The 15,278-nt window shown below is 47.7% G+C and overlaps 1 protein-coding gene across 1 annotated transcript; it reads right to left on the bottom strand.

Moving 5' to 3' along the window:
* Positions 1-401: 401 nt before the first annotated feature.
* Positions 402-1,448, bottom strand: LOC119405596 (uncharacterized). Its single transcript, XM_037672429.1, has one exon. The coding sequence runs from the start codon at positions 1,446-1,448 to the stop codon at positions 402-404; it is 1,047 nt and encodes a 348-aa protein (XP_037528357.1).
* Positions 1,449-15,278: the final 13,830 nt, after the last annotated feature.

Genomic DNA, 15,278 nt, shown 5'->3' with positions numbered 1-15,278 from the left:
AAATTCGTGTTTGTGTAGCTGATAGTGTGGGGGTATATAAAGTGAGCAAATGGTAATGAGTTTGTTTAAAAGAACAGCCCTAACGGCCACCGCTTCCAGTGGTGTTTGCAGCTGCATGCGTTGACATGCTACACTTTTGTCTATTAAGATGGCAACACCGCCAGACGATGCGAGCGCATCATCACGATCTTTGCGGAAAGTTATATAGTGTGTAAGGAAGTTCGTATGCTTTGGTTTAAGGTGTGTTTCTTGCACACACAGCACTTTTGGGTTATGTTTGTGTAGAAGTTCTTGAACGTCATCGAGGTTCCTAAGAAGACCCCTCACGTTCCACTGCATAATTTGTGTTTCCATTGTGAAAGTAAGTTGGTGCTGTGTGTACAGAGAAAAAAGGTACTGCCTTAGATTGCAGGGCCCTTTCCTGGCCCTGTGACGCGAGTCTTATCTTTTTTGGAGCGGTCGAGGGACGCTCGCCGCTCCTTGGGCGCTTGATGCGCCGTTAGGATAGGTGTAGTGTCCATTGCCTCCTGCGAGGCGCCGGACGAGCGCTCGTACGAGCGGGAGGTTTCCCGTGAAGGTCTCGCCACAGAAGACGAGATTTTTGAGCCCACCAGCCCGGAGGTAGATGGGACAGTCTTCGGGTCCAGGCTGCGCTGTTCGTCGACAGCGCCAGCTGGGACCGGAGAGAGTGAGGCTGCCTTGGCTGCGCCCACCGTGACGGGTCGTGACGGTCCTGCGTGTTCGGTTCGCGTAGCGCAGGCTCTCGCCGGTGGTTGTGTTGGTGCCAGCGACCCTAGGGTAGCGGGACCTTCTTGCGGGGTGGGTGGAGCAGAGGTAACTGCTTCCACCACGGGGGCAGGAGCCACAAACGGCTCGCTGCGCGCGAGCTGGACTTGTGGCGGAGGCCGCTGCGGCGCTGCCCCCCGACGCGCCGCATCAGCATAGAATGTGCCATAGAAAGGCGAACACCGCCTTCGTGCTTCCCTGAACGAGATATTTTCTTTGTATTTCAGCGTGATTATATCTTTTTCCTTTTTCCATGTAGGACAGGCTCTAGAGTATGCCGCGTGCTCACCTTCGCAGTTTGGACAGTGGAGCGGATTGTCACAGGTGTCGGAGGAGTGTTCGTGGTTCCCGCATTTGGCACAGGTCAGTCGGCCTCTGCAACTCTGCGAACCATGGCCGAAACGTTGGCACTTAAAGCACCTACGTGGATTGGGGATGTAGGGCCTGATTCTTGTTTTTGTATACCCAGTTTCAAGGGACTCTGGCAGGACAGTTGAAGCAAAAGAGATGATCAAAAATTTTGTCGGAATTTCTTTGTTCTCGCGCTTGATCTTAATTCTTTGCACCTGGGTTACGTTCTGCTCCTTCCATCCTTCGAGGAGCTCTTCTTCAGTCAGGTTTAGAAGGTCATCATCGGAGATCACTCCTCGAACGGTGTTCATTGACCGATGAGGGGTCACTGTGACTGGAACAGCGCCGAATGTCACAAGGTTTGAAAGCTTTCTGTACTGTGCACTGTCTCGTACTTCAAGCAACAAGTCGCCGCTAATCATTTTAGTGGCTTTGTAGCCGGGTCCAATGGTGTCAGCAAGACACTTGGCAACAATAAATGGGGAAAGAGTTCTGACGGTCTTCTGAGGATCTGTGCAGTGGATTACATGAAAACGAGGGAAGATTTCTTTCGGCATAGAAAAGATGTTGTGGGTTTCTTCGGTGCGCCATCTCTTTGCGAGAGGGCGATCAGAAAGTTTGGGGAAGGCATTAGAGTTCATAAGAGTATGATATTTTTCGGTGGCCATGGCAGCCGCCCACCACCGAGCCCAACGAGGGGACGCTGCAGCCCGTTATAGGACCACAGACGCCAGCTGTACATGACCACTATAACCTAATATATAATGCCCAAGGAAGGACATATACACAAGGTTAACCCTTGCCGCCACGAAAACCTTGAAGTAACTGGAAGAGAAGAGAAGACAGGAAAGGCTAAAAGTGAGAGAGAAAGACGAAGATGTGGTAGAGAAAGATAGGAAAAGGCGACTGCCGATTTCCCCTGGGTGGGTCAGCCCAGGGGTGCCGTCTACGTGAAGCCGGGGCCAAAGGGGTGTGTTGCGTCTGCCGGGGGGCCTTAAAGGTCCAAACACCCGGCGTCGGCTCAACCCCCAGGATCCCCTTTTCCCCGGACGCGGCAAAGCCACGCACGGCTAGGCGTGGGAGGGGGTCGAAACCCCCCCGTTAGCTCGGGTCCGTGGTGTCGCTACACACCAAACGCCTGCTCGCGCAGACGCCCCTGCGGGGAACATGACAATCATGACTCGCATGTCATGCACAGCATGACTTACGTGCCACGTTCATAGGGCGCTGGCGGCGGCTTCGCTAGCTTGATATACCCCGAAATTGGTATTGCGCGACGTGACTGTGTAACGAACATAAATAACACGAGTTAACATGAAAATCATGACACGCATGTCATGTACAGCATGACTTACGTGCCACGCTCATGGGGCGCTGGCGGCGGTTCTGCTAGATTTATATACACCAATATTGGTATATTGTGACGTGACTGTGTAACGAACATAAATAACATGAGTTAACATGAAAATCATGACACGCATGTCACGTACAGCATGACTTACGTGCCACGATCATGGCGCGCTGGCGGCCGTTTCGCTAGCTTGATCTACCCGGGAATTGGTTTTGCGCGACGTGACTGTGTGAGGAACATAAATAATAGGAGTTAACATGAAAACCATGACACGCATTTTCCTCAATGACATACAAGACGATGTATGCAGCTCTTTGCTGGATGCTTCGCATTACATCGATTCCCACAATTCGTGGGATCTGCCGGCTTTTTTAATCGCCTTTTTTACCAGCAGTGTGCATGCCTCTCAGTGGCGTCGTGCTTCTTCACTTTTAAGAAGTGCGTAGCACACGTTATGAGCCCGGCTTGTCATCCATGCACAGTCTCATGTCGCATGGTCGCGCAGTGGTCAACAGGGGCCTAAAACAAGACTAACAATGCTCAAAACCAGCGCGTGGGAAATAAGTTAACACGGCGTAAAATAAAATAAACTACGGATATAACCAAGAATTAATCGCAATAAATTACCTGAAATCGCAAAAAAATGCTTCTGATGCATCAGTCTCAGAACCGCGCCGCGCAAGAGAGGGCGCCACAGCCTCAGCAAGCGCAGGATTGCCCGTGCCACGCACTTCCTCAGGTTTCACGGTAGCGGAGCTGCGTTAAGCGCGGGATTTGGAACTGCACCAAGACCCACGCAAGAATTACATTAGCGTTACATTAACCGCAGAATTAGCGCTACATTAAGCGTTGGGCTCAGATTTTTGTTTTAGTTCTTATTTTTTTTCTTAGTAGCATAGAGCTGGGAGGAGGGTGCAGGGATGTCCGAGCCGAATTGAATTGATCACTTGCATAGCGCAGAGAATGAACTTTAAATAAGTGAATGGCTGAGTCTCTGTTTGAACAGGGTCAATGATCGTGATGATAAAATAAATATAAAAACTACACGTTTATAGCATGCCTGTTAAGCAGGCCTCGAGCTCAAAAACAAAAGGCCTTTGGATACGTGGCTGGAACTCAGCGAAAACAGTCGTATGGAACTTAATTTTGCAAGCCCCCCTATTGCTGAACGCGACTACAAACCGTATAATTCCATAGGAACAGGACATTCGAAAGCGCCCTGCATCTAGGGCGCCCTGCACTCATCGACATTAGAAATCGGATATCTGGTTATCCTACACGTCGGCAGGATAACCGGTGGTCATTAAGGGTAACTGACTGGATTCCAAGAGATGGCAAACGCGTGAGGGGGAGACAGAAAATTAGGTGGGTAGATGAGATTAAGAAGTTTGTAGGTATAACGTGGCAGCAGAAAGCACAGGACCGGGTTGATTGGCGGAACATGGGAGAGGCCTTTGCCCTGCAGTGGGCGTAGTCGGGCTGATGATGATGATGATCTGACGAACTGCTTCTCATTTCTTATTATTAGGTACGCGCTCAGACTCTGGAATATTCACTGCTCGCACTTCGTCATCAAGCAAGAAATTATTAAGACGAAAGACTTAGATGCCTCATCAAACGCGAAATTTGGCCGTCGGCGTCCCGCGTCGGCGGTGTCAACACGAGCGACGCAAAAAAACCATCATCAACTGACGACGTCACAGATCCCCAAAATTTGTGACATCATCATGAAGGCGCATAAAGTGACGTCACATGATGAAGTAATCGTATGAAATCGTAGCTTGGTCAAAGGTTGGCCGTTCACGAAGGCAGTGCAGGCAGGCACGCTAGGTGCACAAAGCTTTCGGAGGTGGGCAAAGGAGGATCAACACATCGACTCAGAAGAAAAAACTTGGACCATCTCCCCGAAGGGAACCCTGATGGGATGCGAAGCAGCAGCGGTGCGCACGGCGTTGACCCGGTTGAAACGGGCGTCGACGCGGGTGCTGGAAGAACGGTTTGAAGCGAAACTCGTTGTAGCGTTTACTCGAGTAAACGTTTGTTTGAAACGCAAAGGCACGGGAGGCGGGTTGGGTTTCGTGTAAGTTTCATTAAAGCGTTTGTCAAGACTTCGTAGTCGTTGTTTCTTCAGAGTCGAGACACGGGCGCTGGACCGGAGCAGGCGCGCGCTTCGCCTTGACTACCACGGGTGAAGCGAGAGAGAAGTGACACGTTCAGAGGTGTTGCGAGCGGGAGGAGCAGCCGGCAGCTGCGGGCGCAACGGCGAGCATGCTGTGGGTGAGGGAAAGAGTGACGTCAGCGCGCACCTGCAAGGGAAGCGTGCGAGGGAAGCGTTACGTCAACGCAAAGCTGTGGCGTGACCTACTTGGTAACGCTCCAGCACCTACGGCGAGGGGAACGCGTTGCGGCGCATTCGTACGGACGCACGTAACGTACGGCATTACACTCGTGAGTCAAAGAGCTGCTTCGCATCTAAAAGATGTATTTCGCCTTCGACTCTTCATAGGCGAATGCATAAGGGGACCCTGTGAGTTTTTTGCGAAAGTGACTACAGCTTATGCTTCAATCCCAACAACTGCGATTTTGAGCACACTCGGTCATGCGGTTTAGTTTATCTTTATTGTCGTTATCTCGTCCATTTAAGAAAAGATGCAAGACGCGTGAAGAGAGTGTCGTTTCTGCAACAGCGCGAGAAACTTCGTCATCCTGCATGAAATTACTGCTAAGGTCAAACATTTATAGCTTTAATCTCAGCAATTTTGACTTTGAATGGTTTGTGGTCCGCTTATTTACATTTCCGCCGAAAGCCTTTTGAACTTAGTGATTTCAATTAAAATGTTTAAGTTGTTTCCAAATGCGCGTGGCTACTTTCGGTTACTTTTGCTTTCTTTGGCTCAAGTTGGCTACTTTCCGGCTAGTCTTTCCGATTTTCTGACTATTTTTCGGGGTTTTCGACCTGGCAGCACTGGCCGCAGTAGCACTCGGAGCCTTCACAAAAAAAAATGTCGCTTTACTTAAACTTTCCCTAAGGTGCTCAAAAAGCAGAAGTTTGAATTATCCAGGCTCATACATCCGGAACACTCATTTCGGTAAGTTCAGCCTCAAGCCTAGAGATCACATTGTATGGTACCTTGGAAGCACGCGAGCGTAATGACCAGATGGTGCAAAGGTTCGGTTAATGTGGATAAGCTGTTTGAAAAATTAAAGCGAAATCACAGGTTCCCTTGTGCATTCACCTAAGACGACTCGAAGGCGAAAGCCATCTTCTTTTTTCTTCTCAGTCGATGTATTGGGGAGCCTACATGAGCCTCATGCCTCCCTAGATGGGGAGATGCATGAGGGGAGCCTCATGCAGGCTCCCTAGATGTACTCATCCTGCCCCGCCACCATCCGAAAGCTTTGTGTACCTAGCGTGCTTTCGCACTGCCTCCAGGATAGGAGGCACCTCACCTGGTTTTGCATTGCCTCCGTGATCAGCCCACCTTTTAGCAAGCAAGGATGCCATGGGATTGCCGTGTAGTTTTATGCAACAGCAGCGAAAGAACGAGACGACTGAACCAGAATCGACGCCAACAGGGAACACGAGCCGTGGCTTCTGGTGCCACTGCGAAGCTCCGTCCTTGTTTTCTTCTCTTGAGGTGATGCGCTCTCCGCTTTCATTCGCCGCCCAAAGGAGGGCGCTGCAACGGCATTATGTGGCGTTACGTCACATGAAGTCAAAACTTTTTCGCGATCTGTGACGTCATGATGACGTCGTGTGGTGACGTCGTCACGTGATGGTGATTTTTCGCACCACTCATCCCCGACGCCGCAGGACGCGAGACGCCGCCGACGACGCGGGACGCCGACGGTCAAATTTCGTGTTTAGTGAGGCTTATAAGGGTTTTCCCTTAAAACTTCGCTGCTGCCTTCACCCGTTAGGCGGAGGCCAAACTGGTCGCCGACAAATCCGAAAAAAAATTCGTGACACGCGCGACTGATATAGTTCGGACAAAATCTGTCAGTTGATGCACCGATACACAGAGAGAGAGAAGCAAGGAAAGACAGGGAGGTTAACCAGACGCACGTTCGGTTTGCTACCCTGCACTGGGCGAGAGGGACAAGGGGGCGAAAAGAAAGGGATGGACAGTATCACAAACACACTTGGGGGAGCACATCCAGTCTACAGGCAGTCACACAGAGCTTTTGATTTTAGGCATTTTAGTAGCGCTTTAATTGTCTTCTACGTCCTCGAAGCACATGTCCAAGGCTCTAGCTGTAGTTCCGGCTGCAGCAATAACTATGAAATTGAGATTGTCGCCGATACACAAATCGCTGAGAACCGATTCTGGTGATACACGATGACATTCACGCACCTTTCAAAGATTTCATCCCACAGAGGTAGAAGTGAGGTACGCGATCATGTTTCGTGAGAACGCTTAAACTGCGCAGAAATTGCGGACCAAGACGTGGAAGAGAAGAGACTGCGGTGCGTTGATTTCCGGGAAGGTCAGCCGTCACTCGGCCACTCTTTCACGGTATTGACGCTGATTGGCACTGCGCGTGCTGATGTCACGCCTCGCACGTCTCGGTCGATGCGCTGATCGTATGAGGGCACTGTGACGTACCCAAAGCTTTCGCCTTTAAAAACCCACAGGGTCCTTTATGCATTTGACTCGAAGGCGAAATCAATCTTTTTTTTTTTAAACGCAGCTCTTAGGCGCCCGTTTCTGCATTGAGCGGCGTCGCCGTTGCCGTCGGTGATGTAACCGATGGACACGAGAACATAAAAATGAGGGAAAGAAATGCCCAGGATCAAATGCGATTTGAACCCGGGACCTCTGAGTGGCAGTCGAGTGTTCTATACCACAAAGCCACGCTGGTACTCGGAACTCGCTCGCAAAACGACCCTATACACGCGTCATGTCGGGCAAAGAATCGCGTTAACCTGATACAGCGTGGCAGAAGAGCAAAATAACAGCAGTCATCACACACTGAATGAATGAATGAATGAATGAATGTTCTTTATTGCACACATATCTTATACAAAACAGGCAAAATCTGTATGGTCCCATAGCCAAAGGCTAGTGCGGGTCCCATTGGAAGTATACATAACTGAAACTGTAATACTTCTAATTAAAGTAAACAGAAGTAAACAATTCAAATTTGATATATTCATACAAGAAATAATGTTTTTCTGCCAACAGTAGTCACTTGACTTCGATTGAAGAAAGAGAAAAGGGAAGTACGTAACTTGTATTAAACACAGAAATTTGGTTATTAGCATTTGGTATTTGCATTAGCGTATTGCTAATTGCGCAACGAGTGTGTGGTTTAATGCTTCCCACCCACTGCAAAGTGCTCCGCCATAATTCTTCATCGTCATCAGCCACATGCAGCATCAACTAAGTGCACATAATACCTTACAGATGTGTAGCGGGTACCTCGCTTATCCGCAGAAAGACGAACAATGGCGTATAGTGGGTGCTGTCCTACTTCACAAAAACTACGATTTACGGCTTTAGTCGATACCTTGCGGAAAGCCAAAACTTCAAACACATCAGAATGGGGCATAGTGCTAACAAACACGGACGAGGAAGAGACAACAGGACAAGCGCTAACTTTTAACTGAAAGTTAGCGCTTCTTGCGAGCAGCAGTTCTTGAGAGCAGCAGTAAAGCCAAGCGTCTTTTTTACTGTCTAGTAAAGACTTTTTCGATGGCAGCATCCAGGATGTCGGAACGGAACGAAAACCGAAAACGAAAAACGAAAAAAAACGAAAACGTAACCGAAACTTTATTATTTCGTTCCGGAGTGAAACCGAAATTTTTTCAATCGTTTTTCGGTTCACGAGAAAACTTCGCAATCCGGAACAACTGAGCTCATGCAATGTGAGCAGTTATGCATATCTCAGGGTACAGTATTAGCGCCTACCTCAGGCAGGAATTACAAAGCAAAGATATGTTGAAATTGTGCGAAAAACAAAAACAGTGGCGACCAGATATTAACGCAAGTGGACCTTTTCGCGCCTGTCACGCAGGCCAAAGTGGAGAGGGCATCGTCGGCGCAGAAGTTTGTTACAGCGAAAGCTGTTATAAGATCCCAACACCTGAATTTGGCGCCATAGTTGTCCGCCGCCGCCGGTGTCCGTGACCGCTATGGCGTGAAATAAGAAAAAATCAAATGACAAACAAATGTCTAAGATCCGATGTGATTTTAACCAGCGCCCTCAGCGTGGCAGTCGGGTCTTCCACCACAGTGCCACGCTGGTGCTTGTAACTCCTTCGCAAAAATATTCTATACACGCGTCATGTCGGACAAGGAATCGTGTTAACATATGTAATATAGCGTGGCAGAAGAGTAAAATAACAACCAGTAATCACACAATGTTAATAGCGCAAAGAGTGCGTGGTTTAATGCTTCCCACCTATGTTGCTGAGTTGCCCCACCAGAATTGGAATTACTCCGGAATCATTCCACATTTTCGCGACCCCGGAATGGAATGGGGACAACGCTTGGAGGAAGGGAATGGAAATAGAATTAAGCGCCTTTTGCACGAAATGGAATGCGAATGGAATTACGTCTTTTTCCGAAAATAGAGCACGTTTTCGTCTACGTGCTGTTTTTCAAACTTCGAACATTAGTAAGCCAGAGCTTAGAAATTAACAATAAAGCAGTATTTTTAAAATGGCATGTCTAATTACAAGCACGGTACATTTATAAACAACGCGCCTACTATAAACCGAGGCGTAAGTTAGCGTACAAACAAATGCGTTGTCCCAGCAGATACCGAAGGGAGAAACAAGTTACCCCTGCGCGTTAGTTCCCATTAATACCCCCACACGAAAGTGGCGAATACTCTATGCACAGCCTGATCTTTATCTCACGAGCAGTTTAGTACCTGACACACGTTAAGTACCCTTTGCGACAAGGAAGACATTGCATACTTGCGCACAGGCGAACACAGAAAGTTCTCCTCACCCCATCTATGCTTGCGAGGCGCGCTTGACAGTGTGAGTGCTGACGAGCAGTGCGGTCCAGTGTTCCGTATTCGATACAAAGGCACAAGGTGCCCGAGCGGTGCACTGTCAGCATACTACTTTTGTCAGCATAAAAATACGCTATGTCGTCATTTTAGTATTAACACATTTCAGCATAAACGATATTAAAACACCACCATTCGTTCAAACATGCAAATACTATAGGTAGCGGGAGAACCGCCTCTATCGGTATTAGTAGGGTGGTTGTACTGCCCGAGATATGTCACGAAGCTACTATCTCTCGACCTTGTTAACGTGTTTTGCGTACTTTTGCAGTTCTTAATGCATCTGGTGACATAAGCTTTATGGGGCGTTCTTTCTTAACTCGATAAAGCTATCAAGATTCTTTTCCTACGTCGAGGAATTACAGGATTAGAATTGAACTGCCCGGCCATTCCCAGAGTGCGAATGGGCTAAGTTTTTTTTTTCATTCCGAGGAATTGAAAGGAATGCAATTGCGGCAAGTTCTAATTCCCCGCAATGGAATTGAAATGGAATGGAGGTGCCCATCCCGCAACACCGCAGCACAAAGTGCACATAATGCCTTACAAATGTGTAGCGTGTACCACGAGACTCCGAAGAATGACGAAAAATGCCATAGTGGGAACTTCTCTACTTCCGAAAAATTGGGATGATTTATGGAGTAGTGGGTACCTTGCATGTGTACTTGTATTAGTTGCCCCAAGAGACTCTCCAACGGGCTCTACAAAGTCCACTCTTCCAGCTTTCGTTGGGACTGTGCTGCGTGTTACGCGCAGGCCTGGCGATCTTTTTATCAGAACAGCGGTCTCGCACATCAGAGAGTACACTCAATGACGTGCTACTTCTGAGATCGCGTTCCCTCCCTTGACACGAAGCATTGAACCCACTAAAAAAATTCGTATTTTTCTTTTGAGAAAATAAATACTATGACTTTGAAATGAATACTGGTTTGTGCTAGTTGGTAGGAATTCGTGGTACCGTTACTTCCGCTCCTCTGAAGAACTTGTTTGGCCCTTGTCCCACTTTCCTAAGAGGAGGGCAAGTAACTGCATCACAAATCCAATGTTCTTTATGATTACCTTAACTTCAAATTTTTGCATTAAAAAATTGTTACGAACCGTTACGGAACATTTTTTTTTTTTTTCGTTCCGGAACAGAAACGGAACGGAACTTTTTGCGGTGGAACGAAACTAAAACCGAGACGAAAAACATTTCGTTCCGACACCCTGGCAGCATCTACCTCTGACTTATGCACCCAGATTCCCTGCAGGCGTAACACGACTATTTCCCATCGAATAAGGCCACCGTAATTACTCGCTCACTGCCATCAGTCGCTGTCGTTGGCCTAGTTCTGACTATTTTCTGCTAGATCTGAAGAGCGTTGGCTAATAATCGCTAATGTTAATTAAAGATGGGTAAAAGATTACTGATTTTGGCTTACATTGGCAATTCATTTGATAAAGCCGGATTGGGCTGTAATTCATGGTACATGTATGACTATCAAGGGCGTAGCCAGAAATTTTTTTTCCGGGGGGGTTCAACCATACTTTATGTATGTTCGTGCGTGCGTTTGTATGTGTGCGTGCCTATATACGCAAGCAAAACTGAAAAATTTCGGGGGGGTTTGAACCCCCCCAACCCCCCCCCCTTGGCTACGCCCCTGACTATCCAGTGTTATATCGGCGTCATAGTATCTCCGATAGGGCAGCGCCACGTAAAATCCACTCAGTATCTCCGTTGCCATTTGTATACCTGTGTCACACGCGCACTTTTGCAAAGCGTAAGCAAAGAGTACAGCTTTGCCGTAGGAAATTTTACTGTCGAGGTGTTGCCTGGAACTTTGTTTTCAGGTGGCATCGGTGCAGTGCATAGAATATACTAGTACGGGCATGGCGTCTTTCAATTCTTTTGTAGCGTTCGTCAGTATCTGGAACGGCCCAACGAAAGGCCCACTCCGCCATCATGAAAACGCGTGTTCGGCACTAAATTTTCGTAAATTCGGAATTTTTCGGACACGCGCAATGCTCGACGTCGACATTACACGTTGCCCTACATAAGGACTTTTTAGGAGCTGAGCTGTTTAAGCCGACTGTTAGACCGCGCAGAGCGAACAAAAAAAAACTTTCATTATCCCAAACCGACATGCGCTCTCTGCGTCCCCTACTTCCCCTTCTTCATCTGCTTCGCTCCCGGAACCCATGCGCCGAAAAACCAGCGAATCAAAGCTCCTCAGTTCGTACAGTTTTCGCTTTGGGTGGGACTGGCTCTGATTTTTTTAACACGAAAGTGTTTTATGCCAGGGTTCACCAAGACTTTCATGACGTATTTCCGTCACGGAAGTACGTCAGCAAAATGAACGCCATCAAATGGCAAAGAAAAAGAAACTATAACAAAAAGTTCTGTTAACGGGAATCGAACCCATGACCTCTCGGTCCGCGACGATGGCTGGCGGGCGTTTAACCCACTGAGCTACCGCCAAATTTTTTTTTCTCTTTATTACTTACTTTTGCACATCATACAATAATATTTGGTGCATAAACAGTACATACAGAGGTAAAGACCGGAATGGTTACATAGTGACTAGAATTCGTTTATACGGATAAGTGGCTCAAGATGTTCGAGCCACTCTGGAATTGGGTCTTTAGTTTTACACTCTTCAATAAACTTCGTGATAATTTGGCGGAAATATTCACGAATGGGCAGTGTAATGATGTCGGCATGGCGGACTGCCATGTACTTTTTCCAAATACTGTGAAGGCCGAGCAACATAACAGTATCATAAGGTGCTCCATCGTCTCACATCACGGAGTCGACATGAACGCACCTTTTATCTTTCACACTTGCCTCTAACAGTGATCTTGGATGGATGGATGCAATGAGCGTCCTCTTTACAACGGGGCGGCGACATCTGTGCCACCAGGCTCGAAAAAAAAAAAACGCGCCGTTGCAACGACCGTCCCATTCGGCGCGTTTCCAATACAAGTTTCATTTCTTCAACGCTTTAACACACCGTGAGGTGGCGGTTTTAGCGCAAGCCTCGCTCATAGCATCCATCCATATCGACAAATAGCTCTCCGACGCTCGACTGGCTGTCGCACCACGTTCCGTGCTCGCCCTGTGAGAAGTAACAGCCAAGCTAGAGGGAAGACGCGACGCGCGTAGCGCTTCCCTTCGCATTTCTCGACGCTTTGAAGGAGTGCATATCGAGCATTAGTGTTTATTATGTGCTTGTTAATGCCATCTTTGCCCGGGATTTACCATATGCGGAGCCCACGTATGTGTTAAAACTTCAGCTATAGCAAGAGTTAAATCATGATTATGGGCGTTTGTCGTCGGTACGGAGATGTGCCACTAGGCGTCAACGTGGGTGCGATGCGTCCACATCAAGCGGTGCTATATCTGCCAAACAACAGTAGACATTGTACAAGCTCTATATACCAATGCACTATAAACAATATACTACTTCTGTGACGACACGTTTCACTTTCGTGTTATACCGATTCCTATGACGGAGGGATCAACCAACCATCCTTTTTTCTTCAGTTGCCACTGAAATTTTCTAGTTCTTTCCTCACAATTATGATTTTTTTTTGTTTTAGTAAGAAGGTGACATTCTTTTGGAGACGTATCCTCACGCCTATTTGGACCATGTTATTTCGAAGCCAGCACCCTGGAACAGGACAAACCAAACAGTGGCCCGTCGCACCACTTCGACAAAGCTCCTGGGGGCACACAGCCGAACGGGTCAAGAGAAAGCATTAAGATGCTGAAGTTAATGCCGTTAAAGGGCGGCATATTCCAGGGCCCTTCACTGTGAGGCCTCGTTTGAAGCGTCCTTCAACGCAGCGCATATGGTACGCGCGGCCTTGGTCTCCGTGGGTCCACCTGTCTAAGTCGGCTACTCCGCGGTCGGTGTGAGATCAGTAACATGCAGTAGCTGGAGTTGGGAAAGCATTTAGAAAGACGACAGAGTGTGGGAGGAATATCACGTTTTTTTTTTTTAATATCAGGTTTTACCATATAGGTTTTGAAAAACAGAACTCCTCCGGTCGGGACGCATCATCATAAGAAGTAAAAAGAGGAACATTGACCTCAGAGGAATGGGAAAACGACGTTTCGTCTCCCCCGACGGGAGCCTTGTTCAATCCGACTGTGAACAAGGCTCCCGTCAAGAAGCCGAGATATCCTTTTCTCATTCTTTTGTGGTCTGTGTTCCCATTTTCCTTTTTATTACGGATATGTGGATATAGAGTAATTCGCAAGCAAGTTAGTAATTTACAAGCGACCTTCTGGCGCTGGTGCTCCATTCTCATGGGCAATTTCTCGACAAGGAAAATTCCCGGATGCACCGAATGCATCAAGCATATGGCAATGATATCCGTGTGGAGGGACCCACCTAAACTGAGAGTTAATACGTTAAGGTAAGATAATGTGAGGAGTCAAGAAGAAGAAATGAGCATGGGCATCTAGAGCGTAGGCAAGACAACCGCTGGTCATTAAGAGTAACTGACTGGATTACAAGGCAAGGCAAGCGCTCGAGGGGGAGGCAGAAAGTTGGGCGAGCAGATGAGGTTTAAGAAGCTTGCGAAATAGTTTGGCCACAGCAAGCGCACGGCCGGATTGATTAACGAAACATGGAAGATGCCTTTGACCTGCGCTGGGCGTAGTCAGGCTCATGATGATGATGACAATGGTGATGAATGTGCGGAGTGCTGGGAAGATCCACAAAACGGTGCTTCGACACAGGCCGGTGAACATGCCCGCGATCGGTATTAGTAACAGTGAGTAGCAAAACTGGCGGCTGAAATGTAGGAAGAAAGAAAAACAAAAAATCCGGCAGATCCCACGCACTGTGGGAATCGATGTAATGCGAAGCAGCCAGCAGAGAGCTGCATACGTCGCCTTGTTTCTCTTTAAAGAAATTGAAGTAATTCATGTCATGACAACTAGTTCACTATATATCCCATGTTTGTCATGCATGCGTGCTTGTACAATCTTTTATATAATGAAACGTACATTCTGATATAGACAATGCATGACCTGTCATTTATGTTCGTCATACAGCCACGTCACGCAATGGCAGTTTTGGTGTATATCAAGCTGGGGAAACGGCCGCGAGCGCACCATGAGCATGGCAAGTAAATCATGCCCTATACGAAACGCATGTCATGATTGTCATGTTACCGCCGGTCATTTATGTTCCTCGTACAGTGACGACACGCAATACCAATTTTTGTGTATAAGCTAGCGAAACAGCCGCGAGCGCACCATGAGCATGGCAAGTAAATCATGCCCTACACGACATGCATGTCATGATTTGCATGTTATCACCTGCCATTTATGTTCGTCTACAGACACGTCACATAACGGCAGTTTTGGTCTGTATGAAGCTGGGGAAACGGCTGCAAGCGCACCATGAGCATGGCATGTAAATCATGCCCTACACGACATGCATTGCGTGATTTGCATGCTACCTCTTGTTATTTATGTTCGTCATACGGTCATGTCACGAAATACCAATTTTGTTGCATACCAAGCTAGCGAACTGGCCGTGACCGCAAATGAGCTGGCATGTAAATCATGTTGTACATGACATGCATCTCATGATTTTCATGTTACCACCTGCGATGTATGTTCTTCATACAGTCACGTCGTGCAATAGCAAATTTGGTACATGTCAAAATAGCGAAAACGGCCGGAAGCGCACCATGAGCGGGGGCATGCATGTCATGCCATGATGCATGTCACGCATGCGTATCATGATTTACATGTTACCACCTGTCATATATG

This window comes from Rhipicephalus sanguineus, chromosome 9 (genome assembly GCF_013339695.2).
Source record: "Rhipicephalus sanguineus isolate Rsan-2018 chromosome 9, BIME_Rsan_1.4, whole genome shotgun sequence".
Classification (NCBI taxonomy): Eukaryota; Metazoa; Arthropoda; class Arachnida; order Ixodida; family Ixodidae; genus Rhipicephalus; species Rhipicephalus sanguineus.
Note: the sequence above shows the minus strand (reverse complement) of the source record. Positions and strands in the feature narration are given on the sequence as shown.

Bases quoted from the DNA above. Each gene is read 5' to 3' on its own strand.
- LOC119405596 (XM_037672429.1), bottom strand. From the start codon at position 1,448: ATGAACACCGTTCGAGGAGTGATCTCCGATGATGACCTTCTAAACCTG.